Source organism: Cervus canadensis, chromosome 6 (genome assembly GCF_019320065.1).
Source record: "Cervus canadensis isolate Bull #8, Minnesota chromosome 6, ASM1932006v1, whole genome shotgun sequence".
Taxonomy (NCBI): domain Eukaryota; kingdom Metazoa; phylum Chordata; class Mammalia; order Artiodactyla; family Cervidae; genus Cervus; species Cervus canadensis.
This window is the reverse complement of record NC_057391.1, coordinates 8,402,895-8,430,507: the sequence shown is the minus strand read 5'-3', so window position 1 is coordinate 8,430,507 and position 27,613 is coordinate 8,402,895. Positions and strand designations below refer to the sequence as shown.

At 35.3% G+C, this 27,613-nt stretch overlaps 1 protein-coding gene across 2 annotated transcripts in view; it reads left to right on the top strand.

The window, feature by feature from the left end:
- The window catches only part of AP3B1 (adaptor related protein complex 3 subunit beta 1), a 227,847-nt gene that overhangs the window by 118,886 nt on the left and 81,348 nt on the right, over window positions 1-27,613 (top strand). For both annotated transcript variants that reach the window (XM_043470725.1, XM_043470726.1), the window contains exons 16-20: window positions 9,538-9,724; window positions 10,694-10,824; window positions 16,090-16,198; window positions 19,033-19,171; window positions 22,529-22,676. In XM_043470725.1, the coding sequence (XP_043326660.1) occupies window positions 9,538-9,724; window positions 10,694-10,824; window positions 16,090-16,198; window positions 19,033-19,171; window positions 22,529-22,676 (714 nt within the window). The remainder of the gene's footprint in view (window positions 1-9,537; window positions 9,725-10,693; window positions 10,825-16,089; window positions 16,199-19,032; window positions 19,172-22,528; window positions 22,677-27,613) is intronic.

Sequence of the window (27,613 nt, the reverse complement as noted above, 5' to 3'; positions counted from 1 at the left end):
ATGTAAAAAAATGTATTTTCTATACATGTTAATTTTAGCCATCTTTAAAACTCAACTAGGGAGACCAGGCCACAATGTTAGAAACCGATTTGCCATGATGTCCCAATATTTGTTTGTAGATCCAACTTCCCTGTGGCCTAGATCTCTCAGTGAGCATTTTCAGAATTTTTATTGCATTATTTAATTATAGGGGCTGTCTAGATTGATTTTTATTAGATATAGGAATTGTATGCCTAAGAATAATTGAATAATAAACTTCGTTAATATCTCAAATGTCTTTATTTAGTGTAAAAGAGATTTTGAAACTTAGTCAACAATCTGCTTTTAGTAGTATTGAGTAAATTCCTGCTGGGCAACTGTAAACTCTGAGAAAATATAAAAAGGAAACAACTCTCTGAAGTCTCTGAAGAGTAATTAAAAGTGGGAAGATTCTGAAGGGAAATTGACACTTCTCTGGGTCTGATCCCGAATTCAGTCTTCAGTTGGCACGAACACATAGAGACTGAAACTCCGGAAGGAAACCCAGAGTCCTCCTGCCTGAGGAAGCAGAGGACAGAGTTTAAGAAAAGCACAGGGAATTCCCTGTTGGTCCAGCAGTTAGGATTCCTTGCTTTCACTGCTGAGGGCCCAGGTTCAGACCCTGTCAAGAAGCTAAGGTCCTGCAAGCCGCTTAGTGGGGTAAAAAAGAAAACTACCACCAAAGATATTGAAAAGTTAAGGAAGAATTCTAGAAAGGAAAGAGCCAGTGTGAGGAGCCTCAAAATCTGAGTAATTCTGTCCAAGTCTCTGGCTGACACCTGAACCACATATATGCATGGTGGATTTAGAACAGCAGTTAGTAATAAAGGAACTGAACTGCAGTTTGGACAGCACTGAGGAAACAGTCTGTGCTTTGAACCCAACCTAAAATATAGCAAAGTTTAGGGTTTCTACAGGACAGCATTCATAATGTCCAAGATAAATCCCAATTGACTCAACGTAAGAACTCAAACAGAGAATTACTGTCTAATGGGTATAGAATTTCAATTTGTGAAGACATAAAAATTTCTGGAGATTAATGGTGGTAATGGTTGCGTAACACTGAACTGTGTACTTAAAAATGGTTGCAATGTAAATTTTATGTTTATTTTAGCATAATAGTGGACAAGAATAGGAAAATATGACCAGTTTTCAAGAAAACAAAAACCAGAAACCAACTTCTAGATGACTCAGATGTGGAAATTTACAGGTATAAATTTGAAGCAACTTTTATAAATGATTGATGACATAAAGGAAAATGTATTCACAATAGATGAAAAGCAAACTGTTAGCAGAGAAATAAAATATAATAAAAAATAAATGGAAGTTCTAGAACTGAAAAATACAGTACCTGAAAAATCAATATTTTGTCTAGTATTACATATTCTTTAATATTTTAATTTTTTTGGTATGGAGATATAAAGCTGTTCATATAGTTTTTAAAAATTATGATTAAGACTCTGTAGATGAACTTTTTCTGTAAGTTTCTTTAATTTTCTGACTTTGGGCTCTTTCAGTGGAAATTTAGAAAGCAGTTGGTGTGTGATGACTACCTTAGAACTATTTAATGTCAATTGCTGGAAGTCAGGTGGTAATCAAAAAAAGTACAGGTTCAAATATTAGACTGTCTGCCTTCAAATACTCTTTTATCACTTACTAGCTACATGATTTTGGACTGATTATACAATCTGCATAAGACTTAGTTTCCTAATATGTAAGATGGGAGTTTAATATGGTCAGTTATTTATAATTTGACATATATATTCCTAAAAATCGTTATGCTTTACAGAAGTGCACAAATCATAGGGATTATTGCAAAACTAGAACCAGAGATACAACACTCAAAAAATTCATTGATGACACAGGCTTTATGCAGTGACATTTATAACCTTTCTTGAATAAATTTTCTTGGCATTGAAAAAGTCAGGATAAAACATATAAAGGTAAAACACTCAAGTTGACCAAAAAAATGTGTATACTGTAAAATTTTTTTAAATCTGGTTTTCTGTATACTATCAATGAACTATGAGGAAGAGAAATTAAGGAAACAGTCCCATTTACCATCACATTAAAAAAAATGAAATACCTAGGAATAAACCTACCTAAGGAGATGAAAGACCTGTACTTGGAAACTATTAGACACTGGTGAAAGAGATGGAAGATGTCACAAACAAAAGGAAAGATATACCATGTTCTTTGATTGGAAGAATTACTTTTGTTAAAATGACCATACTACCCAAGGCAATCTACTGTTACAGTGCAATCCTTAGCAAAATACCAATGGTGTTTTTCACAGAACTAGAATTAGTAACTTCAGAATTTGTATGGAAACAAATTCCAAATAGCCGAAGCAATCTTGAGAAAGAACAGAGCTGAGGGAATCACACTTCTTGACTTCAGATTGTACGTGAAAGTGAAAGTCGCTCAGTCTCAGTCATATCCGTCTCTTTGCGACCCCAGGGACTACACAGTCCATAGAATTCTCCAGGCCAGAATACTGGAGTGGGTATTTTCCTTCTCCAGGGAATCTTCAGATTGTACTAGAAAGCTATCATAATCAAGACAGTATGATTCTGTCACAAGAACAGACATATAGGTCAGTGAAATAGAATAAAGAGCTCAGAGAAAAACCCACACACTTATAGTCAATTCATCTATGACAAAAGAGGTAAGAATATTCAATGAAGAAAAGATAGACTCTTTAGTAAGTGGTGCTGGGAAAGCTAGACAGCTATATGTAAAAGAATGAAATTAGGATGTTCTCTATCACTGTATACAAAAATAGACTCAAAATGGGTTAAATACCTAAATGTAAGACTGGATACTATAAAACTCCTAGAGAAAAACATAGGACACTCTTTGACATAAATCACAATATTTATTTGGATCCATCTCCTAAAGCAAAGGAAACAAAAGCAAAAATAAACAAATTGGACCTAATTAAACTTAAACGCTTTTGCACAGCAAAGGAAACCATCAACAAAATGAAAAGATAGTCCACTGAAAAGAAGATATTTGCAAATGATGTGATCAGTAAGGGGTTAATATCCAACATATATAAATAGCTCATACAATTTGATATCAAAAAAGCAAACAACTTGATTAGAAAATGAGCAGAAGAACTGAATAAACATTTTTCCATTGAGGAAATTCAGGTGACCAACAGACACATGAAAAGATACCCAGAATTGCTAGTTATTAGGGAAATCCAGATGAAAACCACAGTGAGATAGCACCTCACACCTGTTAGAATGGCTATAATCAAAGAGAACACCAATAACAAATATTGGCAAGGATCTGGAGAAAAGGAAATCCTTATACACTGTTGGTGGGAAGATAAATTCATGTAGCCATGGTGAAAAAGAGTATGGAGATTTCTCAGAAAAACTAAAAGTAGAACTATCATGTGACCCAGCAGTTCAAATCCTGGGTAGATAGCCAACAAAAAAACAAAAACAAAAGCACTAATCAAAAGATACACACACACACAAAAGTACAAGATACGTGTACCCCAATGTTCATAACAGCATTACTTAACAATTGCCAAGTTATGGAAGGAACCTAAGTATCTGTCAACCAATGAATGAATAAAGAAGATGTGATATACATATATATGGGGGGAGGGAGGGAGGGAGGGCTAGATATAGATATATCAGTATAATGAAACACATATATGATGTATAGTATATATACATATACTATATAGTGTATACATATACATATAGTGTATACATATACTATATAGTGTATATTATATGTGTGTACATATGTGTGTATGTATATACATACATGTATATATGTATATATATACACACGTGATATATGTCTATAATGGAATACTTGCTCATTCAGTTGCTTGAGTCATGTCTGACTCTTTGTGACCCTACGGACTATAGCCCACCAGGCTGCTCTGTCCATGGATAATGGAATACTACTCAGCCATAAGAGAGAATAAAATTTTTGCTATTTACAACATGCATGGACTTGGATAGCATTATGCTAAGTGAAATAAGAGAATGACAAATACTGTGTGATATCACTTGAATCTATGTAGAATCTAAAAAGTACAACAAACTAGTGAATAAAACAAAAAAGAAGTAAATTCACAGATACAGAGTACAACTGCTGGTTACCAGTGAGGAGAGGGAAGGGGGAGGGGTGACATAGCGGTGGAGGGAAAGGTCATAGGATCTTCTGAAATCCTCTCTGTGAAACTTTTGAAAATTGTAAAGCAGTATAGAATTTAACGAGTCATTTAATAAAATTTTTAATTAAAAAAATTTAAAGCCCTATTTAGTCGTAGCTAGAACACTAGAGCTGCTTACATTTGCCGCTGATATACGTTAAGAATTCTGTGTAGTTCTCCTAAATTTACCTAAACACATTTGCCAGTATCCTTCAGTTTAAAAGTTACAACCATGTGAAACCAATTTTAAATGCTGAGTTCTGTATGTTTTTTAACATTCCATAAACTAATATATATGTAAGCTCATGTTAGGACTATAATCTAAGATAACTTTTATTATTTTGTGTTGACCTATATAATATTTGAAGAAGGCTATTGTTGAGCAAATAGTTTTTACCAGTTTATTACTTGTCAAGAGTATTTAGGTAAAAATGTGATGCCCATGTTTTGAGCAGTTTTTTTAGAATATTGGATTTCTTCATATTTACAAAGCATTCCCCCCAAATTTTTTTCTCAGAAATGACTCCTTAAATATAAACAGGAAAAGAATATGACATAAAAATTGGATATAAAGCTGTATATATGCTATTGAATATTTCTGTTATTTATGGTGCATTATAATATTCTCTTTATCTTGTATTTTTTTGATAAAACCCATTTAAATGTACTGCTGAATGTCCAGTCTGGTTTTGATTGAGCCTTCAGTCATATTGAAATGCTGTGATTGTTTATGTGATCGTGTCTGTTTTCTTTGTTTCTGTTGCCCAGGACAGATTTGATTTTTATCTGTTGTCTCAGTGTCCCATCCAGTTCAGGCTTTTTCCCAGGGTTTTCATTTTTAATGAAGTTGTTGTTGTTATTGTTCAGTTGTTAAGTTGTGTCCAACTCTTTGCAACCCTATGGATTGCAGCACACCAGGCTTCCCTGTCCTTCACTGTCTCCCAGAGTTTGCTCGACTTATGTCCTTTGAATCAGTGATGCAATCTAACCATTTCATCCTCTGCCACTCCCTTCTTCTTTGGCCCTCAATCTTTCCCAGCATCAGTGAGTAGGCTCTTCGTATCAGGTGGCCGAATCACTGGAGCTTCAGCCTCAGTCCTTCCAGTGAATGAATATTCAGGGGTGATTTCCTTTAGGATTGACTGGTTTGATCTCCTTTCTGTCCAAGGAGAGTTGCGTCAAAATAAGTCAGAGTAAGTTTGTAAATTTTCATGTTGGACTTCTAACCTTTGCCATGGTTTTGTCTGGTGGCCTGTGAGACACAGGTGTAGTGAACAGAGATTTCATTTTAAAATGAGAAACATTTAAATGGAAAGACTTTGTCTTTCTTTTCCCAACCTTTTTGAGATACAACCTGACTAACCTTTCCCGTTTAGAGCAGCATGTGGGATGTGTACTGAGAAAACGTGCCCTCGTAAGGCAGGTCCCTCGTTTTCCCCGTGGTGGTGACGTGAGTGTGTAAGTGTTTCATCTGATGGTAACTTGATGGTAACCAGCATGTGTGTCACAGCTTGTGCAAAGCGTGAAGCTCCCAACTGTCAGCGGCTGGAGTAAGAGGAAAGCATGGGAACCTAGGGGTTGGTTGTGGACGAAATATGTGCAGGAGATAGAGACAGAACAATCTTGCTGTAAACTATTAGAGTGGTCAGGGCACTCTTGCTACAGTAGTTTTGTCATTTACTGTGTACTGTAAATCCAAAACCTATTTATTATTTGGCTGTTCTTTTTTTATTTTGTTATAAATCCATCAGCAATAAATTCTGAAAACTTGAAGTGTATATTTAATGAAGAATGAAGTAGAGAATTTCTGTATCATTATTTAACCTGTACAAAATGTTCGTCAGCATGTACCATCTACCATGAAAATCACAGTGATACCACTGACCACACAATGAACTGAAGATGAGATAAATCTGCTAAAACAGGATCAGCACCTAGTTTCAAAACTGGAAGACAGAGCCTCAGGGTGATGATTTAATGTATATAGGTGCCAAATATGTTTACATCCCTTTCTGTGAGACATGATCTCATATAGAGCAAGTAACTTTAAAATGTAGGTTTTTTTTATTTTTTATTACAAGTTTTCTTTTGCACATATGAGGAATGAAGCAGTGACGGTTAGTGTACTGGCTCCATTAGCAGAAAAAGGACCCAAGTGATGCTGCTGGTTTTCAAATAAAAAAACAATTAAATCCAATAATAGACCATTTTTACTCAAAGCTTTTGTACATTTCTTCTGTCAGTGTAAATGAAATCTGAGTAAAGCTTTTGAAAGTTTATTCTGTCAAATTCACTGTAAATGCTATTATTGTAAATTTAAAAGCCCCAACGTGGCTTTCACTGAACGAATGTTGTCATGGTAAAAGCAACGTTCTTATTAAATTAAGAAAACTATGGAACAGAAATATTTTGGGAATTGGTTGTGGTGCATGCAAACTCACTCTGCTTATTTTACCAATTGAAATAAAACTATAATGGTCAACTATACTGATACTTGATATGTGTGGTTTAACTGAACTACAAAATTCTTGTGATGAAGCTAATATTGAAAAGGCATACTTCAGCATGACGGCACACACTCTCATACTCCGTTCTCTTTGCTGCATGTGACCAGCAAGATTTTACAGATGTGATTTTGTGAAAAACTACTTTGTAAATTATTAGCCTGTGTTATATACTGGCTTTTTTGCCTGGATTGGGTGGGTGGGTGGGTGGGGAGTAGATTAAGTGACATTTTTGTGTGTTGGTTAGATTTTTATTCAAAATCATTTGGAAACCTTTAAAGTTTTTACCAGGTAGAGTTCCAACAACCTTCAGCTTTTGAAAAGTTTAGCAAATAACAGTTCTTGGAAACAAATCTTGCAAACAGAATGACATTGAAATATATCCCTATAAAAACAAAGGCAGAGTTGAGCACATTAAATGGTAAGAGCTAATAATTTATTGTAGAAGTTCTTTCATTTGCAGTATTTCAGCTATGATGAAGATTTTTTTGATGGAGCTACTATTTTAGTTGGTTAAGTTTATATTTTGTATTAGAATGAAATGAAATTGAGAAGGCAGTTGATTTTGCAGTATCTAAATTTGATGAAATATTAAGCTAGAGAGAATTATTCAAAAGTTCTATCTCATAAAGATAGTTTCGTTGGAGGGAAAAAATTTAATTATCTAGGCTTGAAATACTTACAAATTTTAACATGAAAGCATTGAGAATATCCTTTATTCAACAGAATTTTTTCTATGCTTATTGGATCATTCAGACTGTAAAGAGGGCATTTTCTCCATTAAAAATGTTTAAGTTCTATAGCTAAGGATAAGTTGCAAATGTCAATACTTTCATAATTCATGATCATAAAATTCCATTTTGAAGATAATGGTAAGCAATCTTATTTTTTTAATTAAAAATAATAACATATAAAATTACATTCTTTAGATAAATACCAATGACTTGGTTTTAGAGATAGAGCTAAGAAATTGATTAAGGTACGTGAATAAAGAGGTGTGAGTAAATAAATATTCTGTTTATGTTTTTAATGCATCATGGGACCTGGATATGTTTTTATCTTTTAGAATTTTATTTTTGAAAATACACTTGGAATAATTATTTCATAACCCACCAATATAATAAAGTTTTATAGTCAATAAGTGCATATTATAGAAATTACATAATATTAATAACTTAAAATTTTCTATCTCACTTTAAATGGAATCTGTTAATATTTGAAATAATTAACTTCCTAAAAATTAATTTCAGAGACTAGAAATAAAAGTGAGATGAATCACTCCACTAGCTTAAAAAATTACTGCAATAAATTGACTTTTTTATCTGATTTATTTTAGTTGCATATTAAATCCCAACATTCAAATGTACTTTAGAGAGTTAACTTAGTTATGGATTCTCACTATAGTTGAAGAAACTTAACAGTAAGATATATTTTCCAGGTTATCCCAGCAAGTTGATTACACAGTCCAGTGTACCTTGGATTGACCTGGGTTATTCACTTAGTGACTGTTTTGCTGATTGTCCTTAAAAAATCAGTCATAGAAATTTTCTTATCTGTCATTGAACCAACCTAGTCTAGTAATTAGTGAATAGCAGTTGTTGTTAACCAAATTTAGAATAGCTCTATTAACATTTTTCATTTGTGTTTTTTGTAGTTCTACTTTAGTAAAACTAGGTTAATGGTTTTTAAATAGATTGTTACTGAAAGAAGGTTGCTTTCTATCCAAATCAATTATCTTAATGAATTAATATTGTAAAAGAGTTTGCCACACCATTCCTGTATCTTGACTTATTGTTATAGAACTATCTTTAGTTCTATCTGACTTGATGGGTTTTATTGTTTTTAATCCATTTCTAATGTCTATAAAATGTTCTAATGTAGATGTTTATTTTTTCCATGTATTATGAATCCTGTTTATAGTTAGAATTGTATATGTGTAACCTTCTAAATTAAAATTATGCTTTTTCAATAAAGTAATGAGTTGAAAATACAAACCTATTTTGTTAACATTTCAATTTTGGTTTAATTATTATTAAAATTATCTCAATATATGTTAATGTAGTACAGTCAAAAATTGACTTAGGAAATCTTATTAGAGTGTAAAAGCTACTATAATAAGTTGTTCCCTAACATAAATAAATAAATGACCAATATTACTAGAGGCCATAAGCAATATGGGGAAAAAATGGAAGGAGTCTTTTATCCTAGTTTTTAGAGGGCATCAGCAGCTTGCTTTTATGAAAAAGTAACAGCTAAATGCACTGCAAATAATTTGCAGTAATCCAGTTCAGTGATTCATGTGTCTGCTTTAATGGGTCATAATTCAGGGTAAAGTAACTGAGTGCAGTCAGAGTGCAGACACTGCTTATGCCAGGGACAGTATCTCTTCATAAAACACACCTCAGGAGAAGCAGTTTGCCAGCCCCCTAATACTCTCTGATGTTTTGATGTCCTGCATATTTTTCCGATTAAGTTTTGAGTGCCATGTTTTTAGTTGTATTTCCACATTCATTATTCTCACGTAGACCCTTCAGCGGGTTTGCCATATATGATTATTTTTTTAATGATGCCTTTCTTTCCACTTCAGCAGTTTAATAATCTAGCACATGGCTGCTTCTCAGTACTCAGCATTCACCTCCCCAATACTGAAGAGGACATGTGCTTTGGCTTCAGAATTCCATTTGCAGCGTTAGAAATGCATATTCCCTATGGAACAACATTTGTTTGACATAACCATTCATTTTTATTACCTCTTTAAATATGTTTATCCAGAGTTATCAATAATCATAAATAACTGTATTCTCATCTTGTTCTGTTTTTTTCCAACAGACAAAATTGCTTACCCAGTACATATTAAATCTCGGCAAGTATGATCAAAACTACGACATCAGAGATCGTACAAGATTTATTAGGCAGCTTATTGTTCCGAATGAGAAGAGTGGAGCTTTAAGTAAATATGCCAAAAAAATATTCCTGGCGCAGAAACCCGCACCAGTGCTTGAATCTCCTTTTAAAGGTATTATTATCAGAATATACCTGCAGGATATTTTATGTTTTCTTAGAAATTATGATATTATGTCCCATTTTTAACATGTTTAAAATTTAACTCTTAGAAAATATGTGATTAGTGTATAAATATATAAATACGAAAACTGTGCTTTCTACTCATTCATCTCTTCTCCGATACAAGCTTTATATTAGTTAGTTCAAGTTTATGTTTTTATAGGCCTTATTTACCTAAATAATTTAAATCTTCTGACTTTTATTCTTAACCAAATGATTTGACTGAACAATAGATAAAAGCTGTGTTGTATTTGCAGACCTTGACTTCATTTATGGTTTAAATAGATAGCTTTGTTTAATAAGGAATATATAATTCACCTTAATAGTGAGTTATTAAATATTCTGTGTACACTAACATAAGCTTTTCCGGAAAGAATTATTTCATAGTAGTATCCCTTTATGTATGTTTGCTTTTCAGAGATGGAAATTGACTTATTTTCCCCAGCTTTTTAAAAGGAGTAATTTATCGGTTTCACAAGTAGCCCTTACAGTGGGAATCAAATGATATACTTTGGTTTTCATATTGTTTCTTATTTAATTGTTATAAAGGGATAAAAAGCAGTTCAGTTTTGTAGTAAAACTATTAAAATTCTGAATGTGTTGGTGGCAAGACATGTATATGGATTGTTTAACTGTGCTGTCATTCTTAATATTCACAGTAAAGTAATTTTTAGAGAAGCTACATATCAGAGCAACACCTCTAAACACACTGACTGATTAGCTTTTTTATTGACCATTATCGGGGAGATTATTGTAATCTATGGACTGAAATCAGTTTTTTTGACCTGTGAAGAGTTTCCTAGTTTATATTTATTCCTTGACATTTGAGGTAATATGCCAATTACCTTGAGCTCTGATTAGGATTGTTCTCTGTTCTGTGCAGCTCAGATTGTTTATTTTATATTTTCCTTTATTTTAATAGATAGGGATCATTTCCAGCTTGGCACTTTATCTCACACTCTCAACACCAAAGCAACTGGGTACCTGGAATTATCTAATTGGCCAGAGGTGGCGCCTGACCCATCAGTTCGAAATGTAGAAGTAATAGAGTTGGTAAGTTGACCTTTCTGAAATTAATTTTGTCAAGCAGTAGGAGATTCTAGGATAGCTACTGTTTTGTATAAAAGCTTTTCTGGGGGGTTGAAAACTGAAAAATGTTCTGGTATTTCTAAATGTAGTGTGTTAGATATATCTTTCTTCTATGGGAACTAAATATTGTAGTATTCCTATGTCATTGTACATGTACTGTTCCTTTTCTTCAAGGAAATAGAGAATTGAATTCTCTGCATCAGTGCCACCCACATTTGTGATACTGCATTTGTAGCTGTGCAGATTCAATTTCTAAGGTATTTAGTTTCATTGAGTTGAGCTTTTCCCACTTAGTTTAGAGACTCATAAGCTTCCTGTCAATATTTTCCAAATCATTTTTGCTATCTCTTCCAGAAAAACCATACAAAGTGTTCTTTTGGCTTTTCTGAGGAACCTTTTTCACATGAAGCCAAATATAAATAGGAAGCATTATGTACTAAGAATATCCTTGAACAAGGTCACAATTAATGAATAGCATATTGCTTCACATTAAAAAAAAAGTCTCTGTATAAATACTCTTTTCCTAGGTCTTTATAACATGCTGGCCACTAAAATAAGAGAATTTATGTTCTTTCCTAATATTATCTCTTTCTTTCTTATATAAACAAGAAAAATAAGGAGAGGGGTCTTCTGATTGTTTAGAGATTGATTATGTGAAATATATCTGATATTTTTTTAAATAGAATTAATAAAAAGAACAATTATGTATTACATCCTGGGTGCCTTTCCAGTACAGCACATATATTGAACTAGGATTCAGATAACTGTTCTTTATCTATAATTTTTATGAGAAAGTCAGTTAATCTTCTTGCCTACTGACTTTTCCCTATACAGTGGGGAAAAAGCTGTCTTACTTTAAATAGAAGAATTTCATACCCACACTTTGCAGGTTGTAGAGTCTTAGTTCCCTGACCAGAGATTAAATGTGGGGCACAACAGTGAAAGTGCCCACGTCCTAACCACTAGACTGCCAGGAAATTTCTGGGGCAAAGCCATTTAATTTGACTCCTTTGAAAAGTATGTTTCTCTTAACTACTCAAACTTATCTGGCTTTGGAGTGTGACCAGAGCAATAATAACCAGTAACTAACCCTGGTAGTGTTCTTTGATAATATTTTATAATCATTATTTGTTTAAACCTTATAATGATTATAAGTGATGGTTATTGTTATTCCCATTTTGCAGCTGATGAAACCAAGGTTCAGAGAAGCTAAGTAAATTGCCCAAGTTCCCATAGCTAGTTAGTGATGGAACTGGAATACCACTTCATATCTGAGTCCACTGTTCATGAGATTACTGCATTTTATTATGTAACATAATGAGAGGAAGCTTGAGCTTGTTGCAAATCTGGACTGTCCTTAGTATTTATTAGCAACACTGTTTTCAGGTTGTGACAAATTATCTCTATTTAGAGATAATTTTTTAAAATATAAAACTGACAAGTTCCATATATCTCCTTGCAACTAAGTTTGGTGATTTCTCCTGGAATATACATACTACTCTTAAGTATTCTTCAAAAAGATTGGCTTATTTATGAAACATTTAGTCAGATACTAGAATACAAAGAGAATGTTCTTTGTTGTAAGTAATATTCTCTCCTAATTTCTTTTTATGGTTTGTTGTTTTCATGGTTCTGTCCCTTTTCACTATTAGGTACATCATGTTTTGGCCCAAGTAGAATCATCCTTTTATCCTACCCCTGCTTTTACCCTTATCCCTCCTCCTTGCTGCCCCAATCCACAAAAAAAAAAAAAAAAGAAAGAAAATTAAATAAAAATATCATCTCAGAAATTGATAGCAATGCCATGCAATTTAATTTGGTCTCAGCAGTGTTCTTATATTGACTGATAGATTGGTTGTTGGCTGCCTTCTTCCATTTTCTTGTGCTCTTCTAAGCATTAACTACCTATAGGGACAGTACTTGAATAACCTATTTTCTTATATTCATTTCACCTGTCCAGTTGAACAGAGACAAATTGACTTCTTTTTCATTTTGCTGACTACATTGTGGAAATTAATAATTGGTAACTTATTATGGAGAATAATTATAACTGATGGAACTTGGTTGTAAAAAACTCACTCTCCATTGATGCCATGCAGAAAACAGTTTCAGTCTGTTTGTCTCTGGACACATTGACTTGAAATTATGCTATAAAGACTTAATTAAATATAAAAATAGCATATATAGTTTTATTACCAAATTTGGCTGCAGTAGTATAGAAAGTAGTGTTCACATAATCTTTCTTGCCTTTCATTCTACCCCATCCCTCTCTAAAGTCACATCAATGTATTTATACACATAATACATGTGTTACCCTAGTCTTACTGTAAAGTCATCTTACAGGGTCATATCTTATTACTATGAAATTTAACTTAGCAAGAATAACAGCCTAAGTTTAGACAATTAATATTTTAGTCAAAACAATATGGAACCTAGTCACACTGACACTAGAAGTCACTTTGCATTACACATTTCCATCCATTCCAGGATATTAGGTACTATATATATTATGACACTAGTAAATTTTTAAGATTCTTTGCAATTTTTGTTTTTACTTGGTTCTAGAAAATCCTTTTCTCCCAGTTTTACATATCAAGGCTATTTTGCTTTATAAACACATCTACTATCAATATTTTATCTTATATTGAAACTTTCAAATTAGTGCTGTGTTATTTTTTTTTCCTCTTCTCTTTACCCTTTTATTTCCTTTGCTAAGAATGATACAATTATCATAGTCATAACAGACCGTAACAAAAATTAAAATACTTATTAGTCTTTACCCTTTAAAACCTTAAACTCCATGAATAGAGAATCTGTGGCCCTGTCAAAATATTATGCCCCTCTGAGCATAGGAGCCTGATTTTCCTTATATGATGACTTAGTCTTATCCTGAAAGCCATAGTCTAATTAAATACTTGTTTTTTTCATAAATTGACCTGACGCACATTTTACTAGCCTGCAGAAAAATGTATTTGGATTTAAGAAAAATATGAACTTTACTGTTTATTAAATATAGGAAAACTTTGTTTATAGAGTACTGTCTTTATTCATATCTGGAGGACAGAGCATTTTAAACGTTCATAAAAAGCAGTACTGTTGATCTTATGTTAGTATCTTACTCATACATATTTGAGTAATTTTTGCTCATTTTTCTATTATTGTCCAGATAGTAATTTTCCAGATTACTGAAGCTTACCTTTGTAAGCAACACATCTTAAGCCCATAAGCCCTCTACATCAGTGGTTTTTAAACCTAGCTTTATACTATATTCATATGGAGATCTTAAAACAAATATGTCAGACCTGTACCAGACCAATCAGAATTTGGGAAGTGGGTCCCAAGCATTAGCATTTTTAGTATTAGTATTTTTATTATTGATATTAGTATTTTAAAAAGAAGTATTCTCAGGTGATTCTGACAGGCATCCAGTGCTGAGAACCATTCTTGAATAAGAACCTTGGTCTTACTGTCAATTTCTTTACAACAAATGTTACGGTAGCAGACTGGCACATAGGGAAAACTCTGAAGTGTGATAGATAAATGCATCTCAACTGTTCTTGACCTTTTATAAAATACACATTTCCTTGCCCTTTAAAGGAGAGTGCATGAAACATGATTTAAGTTTTTCTTAATGAATCAAAGTCACACCTATGAAAATAATTTATTTTACTTCAATACACTGTATTAAAGGTTTTAAGAGTCTGTCACCCAACTAATAGTTATTGTGCCAGACACATTTAAGATATATCAGTGTAGAAAATATTCAAACATCCTGCTCTCCAGATGTTAATGTTCTTGCAGGGATAGACTGACAATTACAATAAATATATAAATTGTATACTGTAGTATATTAGAAAGTAATAAGTGCTATGACAAAAAAAAAAATTTGTGCAAAGGAAGATCAGCCTCCATGGGAGGTTGAAATTTTCAGTAGAGTGGTCCTCCCTGAGGTGGCACTTGTGCAGAGTCTTGAAAGAAGGAAATGAGCCATGCGGCCGTCTGGGGTGAGGTGCTGGAAGTAGGATCAGCTTTGGAGAATGGCCTCAAGGAGGAGCACGTCTAGGGTGTTTGAAGACACTGTGATGAGTGGCTGGAGGGAAGTGGGCAGGAGGGAGAGCAGCAGCAGGAGTCAGGCAGGGCTGACAGATTTTTATCGTTAAGGGCTTCATTTGTTCTAAGTGAATGGGAAGCCTTTGCAGACCTTTTCAAAGAAAGAGGAGCTTGATTGGGATTAATAAAATAATTCCAGCTGCTATTTTGACCCAGCTTGGAGTGGGGGTGAGAGATGGAACTAGACACCGGATAGCCAGTTGGAGACGATTGTGGTGATCGGAGAGAGAGAGGTGGCTCTGAGCGAGGTGGTAAAGGACCAAGGGGCCTACAGACTTTCTTGATGGATTAGGTATCTAGGATATAACAAACACACAAGTCAAGAGTTACCCCAGGGTTCAGGCTGTTGAGATGGTACAGGCTGTTTGTTGCCTACACCAAATTTTTCATTATTATTATTATTTTTAAACCTCAGTATCAGGGTAACTCAGCTGATAAAGAATCCACCTGCAATGCTGGAGACCCTGGTTCGATTCCTGGGTTGGGAAGATCCCCTGGAGAAGGGATCGGCTACCCACTCCTGTATTCTTGGGCTTCCCTGGTGGCTCAGATGATAAAGAAGCCGCCTGCAATGCGTGAGACCTGGGTTCAATCCCTGGATTGGGAAGATCCCTTGGAGGAGGGCATGGCAACTCACTCCAGGATTCTTGCCTGGAGAATCTGCATGGACAGAGGAGCCTGGCAGGCGACGGTCCATGGGGTCACAAAGAGTCAGACACGACTGAGCAGCTTAGCACAGCACACAGAACATCAAGCTGTGAAGTTGAATCTCTTACCGCTCTTACTGCGTCTGCCTCTTATTGCCCTTCTCTCTTCTAGACTGTCTCACTTTAGCTTGAATCTTCTGTAGACCAATGAATACAGGAGTATTTAAAATCACATGTTATATATAAGGTTGTGGATCTAAAATAATAGGCTCTGAGTGAGAGTTTATGTTTCTCTACTTAGGGGTAGTGGGAATCAGTCTTAACGCCAAGACTTCTCAGTGTTGCCTTTTCTACGGAGGCTTTAAACTTCCTTCTGGTTTCGCAGAGTATTCCAAATGATTAAGTCTGCCTGAAGACTAGATCCCTTAATGAGAATTCGTTGATATTTACATTTTTACTTTTTTAAAATCAGGCAAAAGAATGGACCCCAGCAGGAAAAACAAAGAAAGAGAATCCTGATAAGAAATTTTATTCCGAATCTGAGGAGGAAGAGGACTCTTCTGAGAGCAGCAGTGACAGTGGTGGGCTTTTAATTCATTGGAAAACCTTGTTCACCGTGGCTTAAATGCTGTGCTTCCTATAGAACAATAAGGCCTAGAACATAATATTGAACCAGCAGGTTTAAGTGAAGTTTATACGATTGAAATGATTCCTTTCATTTACATATCAAAGTAATTTTGATATGTAAGTTTTGAAAGTAATTTCTAACTGCTTTTTATTTGACATTGCCTCTTGGACCCATAACTGAAAAATGATAGAATTGAAAAAAGAACTCATGCTTTTCTGAATTCTAACCCACACTGCCTGGGATGTTCATTAGTGTGTTGAAAAACATAAATTTACATTTGGTAAGCCTTTGTTTTCAGTATTTGACAAATTAATCTGTGATGCATTATTTTCTGAAGTAATAAGCTGAAAAGTGGGGAAAATTACTTCAATCCAAACAGTTAATGCTAAAAATACGGAATTTCAGGAATGATATAGACCATTGAGAAAGATACGTTGTGTAGTTAAGAGTGTCTCATATAGACATTTGTCTCCATCCCATTTATTCACAAGCTCGTGTTCTATTTAGAGTCTAACCTTCTTCAGTATGTATTTGAAATATTCCATTAACATTATGGCTTTTTACGGCATTATCTGAACACATATAGTAGGGATGGCAAGAGTTCCTTTTTAGCTACCAGAAGAAAGAGAAAACTTTTCTCATTAGAAGATACCAGTTTTTTTCCAGTGAACATGTCTTCTTGAAGATAAACAAATTTCCTCAAGGATTTTCCTAACTTGAAAATTTAAGTAAATGATGCCTAGAGTGAACTGGATCCAGGTTCATGTTGAACTCCCATAATAACATGAAAAGTAACTTACATGCTATAAGTTTTTTTGTTTGTTTGGTTATAACTTAAGCCAGTTATCTAAGTTAACATGTATGTGTGCTTAACTTTGACATCACAACGAATTCAAAACACCCTTAATCAACAGTCTTGTTTTCTAAAGCTTGGGTAAAATGAATTTTGTTCTTTGTAAAAAGTCACAATCCCTTGATGGCTCAGGGGATGAGAATCCACCTGCCAATGCAGGGGACACAGGTTCGATCCCTGGTCTGGGAAGACCCCATGTGCCTCGGAGCCAGTATAAGGTCACGTGCCACAACTGCTGAGCCTCCATGTTGCAGCTACTGAAGCCGGTGTGCCACAGCAAGGAGCCCTTGTCCCGCGATGAAGGGGCGCCCCTACTCACCGCAACTCGAGAAAACCCGTGCAAGGCGACAGAGATCTAGCGCAGCCAAAAATAAACAAAATGATAAATTTTTTCTTTTCTTATGAAATTATAAAAAAGAACATTTTAAAAGCTCAAGGCAATGAGTGCCTTACCATGTGGTAGCACTGTTGTGTTGTAATCACCTTTACACGTTTCAAATCATTTAATCTTCACAACAGCTCTGTGATGGAGCTTTGCTGGAAAAAAAAGCCAAGACCTAGAGAGGTCTTACACCTTGGTATGTGGCAGGGCCAGAATTTGAACGTGGATGTTCCATTTTGAAAACTCATACTTATCACTCTAAGCTATTCCAAAAGAATATAGGCATTCCTAGCTTTTTGCTGTGTGATACATAGATTAATCTTCATAGAGTAGATACTGGTATTTACCTATTAGAATACTATTTTAACTGGAGGTTATGTTCTTCCCTGGGGACACTTCATCAGATAGATCATAGGCCAAGATGGTTGGAAGGCATCACTGACTCAATGGACATGAGTTTTTGCAGGCTCTGGGAGGTGGTGAAGGACAGGGAAGCCTGGCATGCTGCAGTCCATGGGGTCACAAAAGAGCTGGATACAAACCAGTGACTGAACAACAGCAACATGTTCCTCCATGAGAACATGTCATCAGATAGATCATAGGCTAGGAATCTTATCCAGGATACAACTCTGCACGTGTCATCATTTCAACTACCAAAAAATTATGCTTCCTGTTTAAAATACACATAAATATGCTGTATATATCACTTCTGCAGTGAGCCCTAGTATGCCGTAATTTATACATAAAAGTTTTAACTGTGTAGTTCCTCAGGGTAAGTTTATCATTTCTTTGACTTATGGAAGACTCTTGCACTAGCTAAAATAAGTACTTTTTGATTAGTGATTTTGCTTTGTTGCCTTTGAATTTAGGAATTTTTGAAGGTGATTTGAACAACTCTTTTCCCTCTCAGAATTTGTTCCTAAGAAGATTCAATAATCCCTTCTGTTTCTCTAAATAAAATTTCCCATTATAAGTAGAAGAAATAAAATTATTTCTTTATTCTTATATCATCCTTATTGTTGTTCAGTCGCTCAGTCGTGTCTGACTCTGCAACCCCATGGACTGTAGCACGCCAGGCTTCCCTGTCCTTCACCATCTCCCGGAGCTTGCTCAAACTCATGTCTATTGAGTCAGTGATGCAGTCCAACCATCTCTCCCTCCATCATCCCCTTCTCCTCCTGCCTTCACTCTTTCCCCAAATCAGGGCCTTTTCTGATGAGTCATCCTCATAATCAGTCTTTAAATAAAAAGTTTTGCTGTAGCTAAGACATGTATGGGTTTGGGGAGCAAGATATGCTCACCTTGTTTTACTTGGTTGACCTTTTCTATTCCTTCTGTGTGTATTGGAGTCCCACTGTGCTCATTCTGCTGCAGGGTTCTGGAGGTCTGAGTGACCAGACAGCAGAAATAGAAACTATGGGTCAAGTGGGCTCCACTGCATTAAAATTCAGCATCTCATTTCATTTGTGATGAATGTTGATACTTGCTTCTGTCCCTTGTATTTATTAAGTGGCTTTAAATCAGAGAGCATCTGGTTATTATTTTTTTTCAGAGAGTGAGTCTGGAAGTGAAACTGGAGAAGACGAGGAAGACAGCAGTGGGGACAGCGGTGGGGACTCGAGTGAGAGTGGAAGTGAGTCAGAGGCTGGAAAGAAAAGAGTGGCCAAGAGCTCCAAAGCCAAAGGGAAAGGGTGAGTTATTCCCTTCACAAATATTCTGGGGTCTTTTCCCCTGGTCTAACACTGAGTGAAAAAATGAGTGTGTGTTTACTTCCCCAAACAGACTTTAAGTCTTTTAATATTAATTTAAAATACTAATTCACATTATTCTCCTACTTGTAATGCTCAGTTTCCATTTTGAACTTGAACAAATCTTGGGGTTACATTTTGAAAATTGGTGTAACCTTGGAAAGCTGAGTTAAGTGATCACGCAGTTGGTATGAAACACTTAATTACCTTTTGCAGCAATTTTGCTGAGAGTGAAAATTAAATCCTTCAACACTTTGCCGTTATGTAACTAAGACAATTGATTTTTCTAAATAATGTTATATTAAAAAGATTATGATCCAAATATTAGAGTCAGGGGCTGTGAAGGAAGACGGTCATAAGATATTTAAGTGTTAGCACTTTTTAAGATCTCCCATTATCAACAATGTTATCATGTATTAAAGTGTCATTAAAATTTTGAGTAATTGGGGCTAATACCTTGGGTTTTCTGAGTCTGTTTTCCCCGTTGCTGTCAGAGAGTGGCCTCTGCAGACTCGATGGCCCTTTCCTGGGAGCCTGCTGCCCGTTCAGTTGATGAGCTCGCAGCCCAGCTCAGTCGTGGCTGACAGCACTGATTGGGGCGCAGTACGCTCTCTGCTCCTTTTATTACAGACAGTAATTAAAGCAGCTCGCCCTGCCACTTCCATAACAAACACAGCATAATGCCCTAATTATGACTTTATTAATTTAAGTCAGGATTTAATGATTTTAAAAGTGATTTATATTGTTTTTCCTGTTCAGAACAAATGAAATCTGTAGGTTAAATTAATACAGGCTTTTCATCATTGCAAAGTTAAAAAGCTAGTTACCAGTAAATTCTTTTCATTAGATTAACATCTGAAACTCTAAGCAGTAAGGTAAACAATAATTACCCATCAAAATTGAGTGATGCATAACAAAATAACACTTTTACCTTTAAAATCTTATCTTAAAGGCTAGAAGCTAAGTATACTCAGAATCATTTACTTGTTGCAGCAAGCCAGTTGCTTGGTTTTCTCAGAGAGAGGTTCTGTGCTTCTAGTTTAATATCAGAGTATCTATGATTTGTTGTTGTTCAGTTGCTAAGTCATGTCCGACTCTTTGTGACCCTGTGGACTGCAGTACTTCAGGCTTCCCCGTCCTTCACTATCTCTCAGAGTCTGCTCAAACTCATGTCCATCTGTGATTACTTAAGTTTGTGAAGAATGTTTCTTAGGAAGGCAAAGTTTTGTTCAGAGCACTAAGTATCTTTTCTGATAGCAAAAGTCAATGTGCTAGAAGCTTATAATCATAAATTGTGTTAGTTTCATTATTTTTTTCTTCAGAAACAGGCTTTTTTAAACTCATATTTGAATTTTTAAAAATTGTTTGTTATATAAAAGGAAATCTCAGATACATTCTAAACCTTATATTTTAGGTATATGTTTTAACCACTACATGGGAGATAATAAATTGCCATTCTTTACTAGGAGAAGAAAAAAAACATACTTTTTAGTCATCAATATAATTACATCTGCTCTGAAATGTTACCATGACTCCATTTTTAATAAACAGCAATCACATATTTCCTCCACAAAAATCAGTTCAGGGAAATATCAATTTTTCCAGTTGCCTAACCACTCACCCTCTCCAGGTGTTTTTCGTCTTGACTCTTAGAATTTCTTTAAAAACTTTGCCAGTATAGCTATGTGATAATTTTTTAAAGCTAAGGAGCTCTGAGCATCTTCAAAACCACCCTTTAGTAGTCGTAACAGCTGTGCTCTGCTTAGTCACCCAGTCCTATATGACTCTCTGTGACCCCGTGGATTGTAACCTTCCAGGCTGCTCTGTCCTTGGAATTCTCCAGACAAGAGCACTGGAGTGTGTTGCCAGGCCCTCCTCCAGGGCATCTTCCCGACCCGGGGATGGAACCCAGGTCTCCTGCACTGCAGGCGGATTCTTCACCAGCTGAGACACCAGGGGAGCCCAGGGAAACTAGAGTGGGTTGCCGTGCCCTCCACCACAGGATCTTCCTGACACATGGATCAAACCCACGTCTCATGTTTCCCACGTTGGCCTGTGGGTTCTTAACCGCTACTGCCACCTGGGAAGAATGTGTTAAAACATCTCAGTTAGATAATTGTTTATGAATTGCCTAATACTGTCTGGCACAAGGTGGATTTTTAAAACAATACACACATACACGCACATATGATAAAGAGAAGTTAGACCTTCAAACTTGAGAAAATAAAAAAGATCACAAGCTATCTCTTTTCCCCTGAGAGGACACCGTGTGTTATCTCTTCCTGGAGACCTTTTCCCCTTCCCTTCTTCCTGCCTTATTCCTCTTTTTCAACGCATGTGTCTCTTCCTCTAGGAAGGGACCCAGTCTTGGTCCGTTTTGTTTAGATGCTCCTTCAAGTATTCCCATGACACAGTATACTTTGTCACTTACTGTTTACCATGCTTTCTGTCACTGCCAACTTAACTTCTCTTTATCTTCCAATGGACTGACTATAGACTCTATAAAGGAGCAATATGGAGATCATCTGTATCTCACTAACCACTGTCACTCTCAGCACCTAAGATAGTGCCAGCTCGTGGAGGGCAGTCAGTAAATATTTGTTAAATGAGGGAATGAGTGAGCAAAATGAACATCAGAACTTAGGTCTGATCATTTCGTATTTTAAAACTTTAGTGTTATCTGATTGTCTTACATTTTTAGTAAAATTTAGTACGTTAGAAGAATTCTCTTTTGAACTGGTTGATGTTTTCTCATATATGTTAAAGGGTCACATTTGGGAACATATGTTAAATCTTTTTCTTGGGCAGAATAATCTCTAAAATGCAAGTCTGTATTAGCAAAAGTAGATTATAAGTATTTAAATTGTTAATGAGTATTTTGAGATAGTATTTTAAAATCTGCCTAAGTATTTCTGAAGTTGTTAATGGTAGCACCTAATGTGTAGTCCTAGTAAATCAAACATTTAATTATTATTTTCTACTTATGATGTCATTTAGTGTTATTTTATGATCTTTTGCACTTGAAGTGTGTGTAATATGGTTTAGTTTTGAATGGGTTCTGATTGATTTAGTTATAGATAATACTGTCTTTATTATTATTTCATTAACGTGTTTTGGAATTTTAAAACCATTTTTACTGTCTATACACTAAAAGGAAATTGTTCTCAGTGAAATACACTTCTTTAATAAAGATTTTGATTCATACACAAAATGGAAAAAATGGTAACATTTATCATTTGATGTTTCTAACTACTTTTTTATGTAAGTATCTAATATTTCCAATTTTATTATTCTGATTAGTGATTCTAAAGATGTGGATAAGGAAAAAGAAAACTCTAAAACTTCAGAGTCTTCCAGTGGTGAATCTAGTTCAATAGAAGAGAGTTCTTCAGATTCTGAATCAGAATCAGAATCTGAAAGTGAATCTGAATCCAGAAAAGTTACTAAGGTAAGAGATTACACATTTTTGTAACAGAAAATAAATATTCTTTAGCCTTTTCACAATTAAGAATAAATATTTCTAAAAATTTGTTTTGTTGAAAGTCAAGAAAGCAGGGAAGGAATTTAATATGTCACTGGCAAGTAAAACACCATCTTCATTCATCCACACCTGTGATTTTATTTTGATTTGTGTGTGTGTGTGTGTGTGTAGATTATTACTTCCCTCATAACTCACCTCTGCAGAGAAGTTAGAAACTTTTTTAACTTCACATTTTCCAACCACAGTTAGAGACCTCAGTGTTACGAGTATGACCTTTTTTGTTCTTGTTTGTGATGTGACAAGGGAAGCTTTTGCCAGATGGGAAGTAAAGGGGACTTTGACTTCCCCTTTACTCAGTGCTATTCCCCCACAGAAGTAGTATTGAGCAAAGAAATATAAGTGTACATGCTTCATAAGAAATTAAGACTAATATACTTTTAAAAAATATATCAGGCATTTTGGATAATAATTTTTAAAGGTTTAATTAAAGAGTATACATTCTTTAATAATTAATAAAAATGCAGTAACATGTATTTAAAAACAAATGCAAGAAGCACTTGTGCTAATAGAATGATTATAGGGACTTCTCTGGTGGACCACTGGTTAAGACTCCAAGCTTCCACTGCAGGAGGCTCGGGTTTGATCCCTGGTCGGGGAACTAAGATCCTGCATGCTGCACTGTGCGGCTGAAAGAAAAAAGAGCAGTTATGGTTTTTTAGTACAATATCTGTAGCACTAAACCCTGTCTGCTTAGCAACAAAAAAAAAATTGGAAAATGTAGTTTTTAATACAAAATTCAGACTTAATACGTATCCTTTTGATCTTTAATTATTGTTCCCATCCTATAAATGGATCGTGGTGGTGCTTGGTTTCAAGTGCAGCGGTTTTTATGAATAAGTGTATTATTCCATGTGTTGAAAGTATGATCACACCTTACCTTTTATTGAATTCAGCTTGTTTTTAATGCACTATTTTTTCATTTATTTGTTCTAGTAACATGAATTTCTTGAATAAATCATTTGAATAGGCAAGTATGAAAATAAATTCATCAAAGTAATAATTGTCTTCCTCCATCCAAGATTTATTGTTAAAGAATAACCATATTTTTGAAAAAGAATAAACATGCTTTAAACATTGGCTAGTATTTGTCTGTCTTTAAATATTCTTAAATATAGAAAAAGTTATTTTAAACTTGAATTTATATTTAAAATTTATGTCTGTATGTAGTATGTAATATGGGGTTTTATTTTTCAAAAATTCACATAAAATCTTACAGATTTTTAGGTTTATTAATCTGGCCTCTTATTAACTACTCAGTGAGTTGGATATCCTCTCATTTCCTACTTATATTAAATTACAAAATGATCTTAAGATTTTATTCAAAATAAAAGAGCTTTAGAAACTGAGAGTTTTTCAGAATAACCAAGCAAGAAATTAAGAGTTGTCAAGTGGGTACAAGTGAGTTATTCTAATGAAGTTTTGTGAAAGTTGAAAAATTGCAGACTTTAGTACCTATTCAGTGTTGGACATTAGAATCCCACAGAGGTACCCCAGGCCAGAGATTCAGTTTATTTCTTCTCTGTCACTTTCAGTGATCAGATTAAATCACTTAGTAGTTGAAAATATTTTACTGTAGAACATCATTATGAAATTTCAAAGTAATGCAGTGATCCAAGACTCTTGAGAAATTCAGGTTTTATTCACATTGTCGATAGTTTTGTGTCTATGTGTTTTGCTTATATAGTTTATTTTCTATATATTGTAATGCTTTTCCTGTCTGTAACAGGCAGATTATAGGATTATTTGTTTTAATTTGTATTCTCCACCTTAGAGCCACCGTAACAATTTTTTTGTTTTTATTTCTTTCTGAATGATTTGAAACATAGCATGCAATTACAAGTGTACCAATTTTCTAATAATGGACAACACTGTAATTGTAAAAAAGTTCTCCTTGCTCTGTGTTGTGGCTTCCACTCTAAAGTATGAGTAATGGAGGCAGATGGTGGGTGCTTTACCTTAATTTAGCATGACAGTATGTTAGTGCTAAAAATTCATATACCTTAAATCTGCAGCCCAGCTAAAGCTATACTTTTACTCTCTCAACCTTTTCTTTCATTTGGACAATGTATTTTAGAGATACTGAGTATGAAAATGGGACCTTGGGGTACCTCAAATATATGGCTTTGAAAACAGTTCATTTTATGGAGGTCCTATGAGATAGGTATAGTGTTCTCCTTGTTGGAAGATAATATCTTTATGCTTCAGTTTCCTCATCTATAAAGTAGAAATGGTAATACCTACTCTGCTTCTTTCAGGTGCTATTATAAAAAAATCAGATGTGAAAGATCAATGTAAAGCCCTATATAAATATAAAACATTAGTGTTAGCATTTTTAAACTTGAATATTCGTTCTCTGAGAGACCAGTATTAGGGTTACAGAACACCAATGCTAAAAGGAACCCAAAATATTTTGTCACTCTTATGTCTCCTGCATTTTTCCAACTTTTTAAATACCTTTCTAGTTAGAAATCAGTGGTCAGGTGTGACCCCTTACCTGAAGCCTCTGATCTCATCCACTATCTGCAGACTGACCTGGCATTCACTATGAGCATCTCTTACCTCTCTACTCTCTGACACACACTCTCAATTTACCCTCCTTTATCTCTGACTGCAGCTCACAGTAAGTGATCCCTATCCACTTAGCATCCTGTTTCCTTTTGGATTTGTTTAGTTGATAGTCTTCTACCTCCATTGCACCTTCAGTCTCTTTTTTTCCTTAGTTCCTCCTCTGCCAATGAAAGCATTCAGGTCTTTCCTAGCATTTAAAGACAGGAGAAGGGAATGGAAGAAAGAGACAGAGAGAATGTGTGAGTGAGAGTTTAGAAGAATAATCTAGATATTCTCCAGCTACTACTTCTTAATGCAATTATTTCTTCAGTTCAGTTCGGTTCAATCACTCAGTCATGTCCAACTCTCTGCGACCCCATGAATCATAGCACGCCAGGCCTCCCTGTCCATTACCAACTCCCGGAGTTTATTCAAACTCATGTCATTGAGTCGGTGATGCCATCCAGCCATCTCATCCTCTGTCGTCCCCTTCTCCTCCTGCCCCCAATCCCTCCCAGCATCAGGGTCTTTTCCAATGAGTCAACTCTTCGCATGAGGTGGCCAAAGTATTGGAGTTTCAGCTTCAACATTAGTCCTTCCAGTGAACACCCAGGACTGATCTCCTATAGGATGGACTGGTTGGATCTCCTTGCAGTCCAAGGGACTCTCAAGAGTCTTCTCCAACACCACAGTTCAAAAGCATCAATTTTTCAGCACTCAGCTTTCTTCACAGTCCAACTCTCACATCCATCCATGACCACTGTAAAAACCATAGCCTTGACCAGACAGACCTTTGTTGGCAAAGTAATGTCTCTGCTTTTTAATATGCTATCTAGGTGGATCATAACTTTCCTTCCAAGGAGTACGCGTCTTTTAATTTCATGGCTGCAATCATCATCTGCAGTGATTTTGGAGCCCAAAAAAATAAAGTCAGCCACTGTTTCCACTGTTTGCTCATCTATTTCCCATGAAGTGATGGGACTGGATGCCATGATCTTAGTTTTCTGAATGTTGAGCTTTAAGCCAACTTTTTTACTCTCCTCCTTCACTTCTATCAAGCAGCTTTTTAGTTCCTCTTCACTTTCTGCCATAAGGGTTGTGTCATCTGCATATCTGAGGTTATTGATATTTCTCACAGCAATCTTGGTTCCAGCTTGTGCTTCTTCCAGCCCAGCGTTTCTCATGATGTACTCTGCAAATTATTTCTTAGTCCCTTGTAAATTGATTTCTACTTCCATCGCTTCCTATAGATACTGCTTTCTAAAAAGGCAACCATGACCTTTCTCCAAAACCAGGAACCTTCTCTTAGTTTATCCTTCTCTGATCTGTTTATATGACAGTTTCCCTACTACTTGAAACTCTCTTCATCCTTTTTCTTTTGACTTCTCTAACCCATTAATTTTTCTATTTTTCACTTTTTACTTCTCTTCTGACACCCAAGTGTGAACATTGCTCCAAAGTTAGTACTTCACAGTTCACATTTTTTCAAAAATATTAATCGATGTGGATTAATTTTAGTCCTTTTTTTCCTCTACATTTTACTGTTGTGAGACTTACTAACTTTTGTAACATCAGCTGAAACATTTCTTTGAATTACTTCCATAACATCTGTAAATTTTCTCATTCAAACCAGCTTCTTAGACCTCTTAGGAGCTGCTGGTTTCCCAAACCTAATAAACCCAGAGACATGATCTGTCATTTGGTACCAGCATGCTTTCTGTTCTCCCGGATTTGGGGCCCCACAGTTGTCTTTGACCCCTAGTTCATCCTGTTTGTATGCACTGTTGCCAAGTCTTAGAGATTTTGTGTATTATTTCTCGTACCTGTTTCTTCTTTCCCTGCCATCACCATTACAGGTCATCTCTTCCTTGTGTCGCCCATACACCGCTGTCTTTGTCATTCTCAGACAGCTCCCCAATGCCAGTCCTTCCAAACAGCTGCCAGGTTACTGTCAGAGTCACCTATAATGATACCGCATTGTCTCTGAGTTCAGTGAGCTCCTCAAGTTCAAAGGTCCAAAACTGACCTTTCTAGTCTTAACCCCCCTTGTGTTCTAATCCCAATGGACTCTTCATGGCTCTCATGACATACAGTATGCTTTTCCATTTCTATGCCTTTGATCTTCTTTTTGTATCTTTTCTCTTACTACAGAAAATAGAAGCTGAGGAAGAAAGTGGTCTTGTATCAAGGGTAGTTCCTCACTTGTAGTTGAGAATGACTGCATGGACTGAAGATATTGATGACTAGAGGGTTTTCCTCACTTGAATGGTGTAGGGACAGTCAGGTGAGAATGGTGT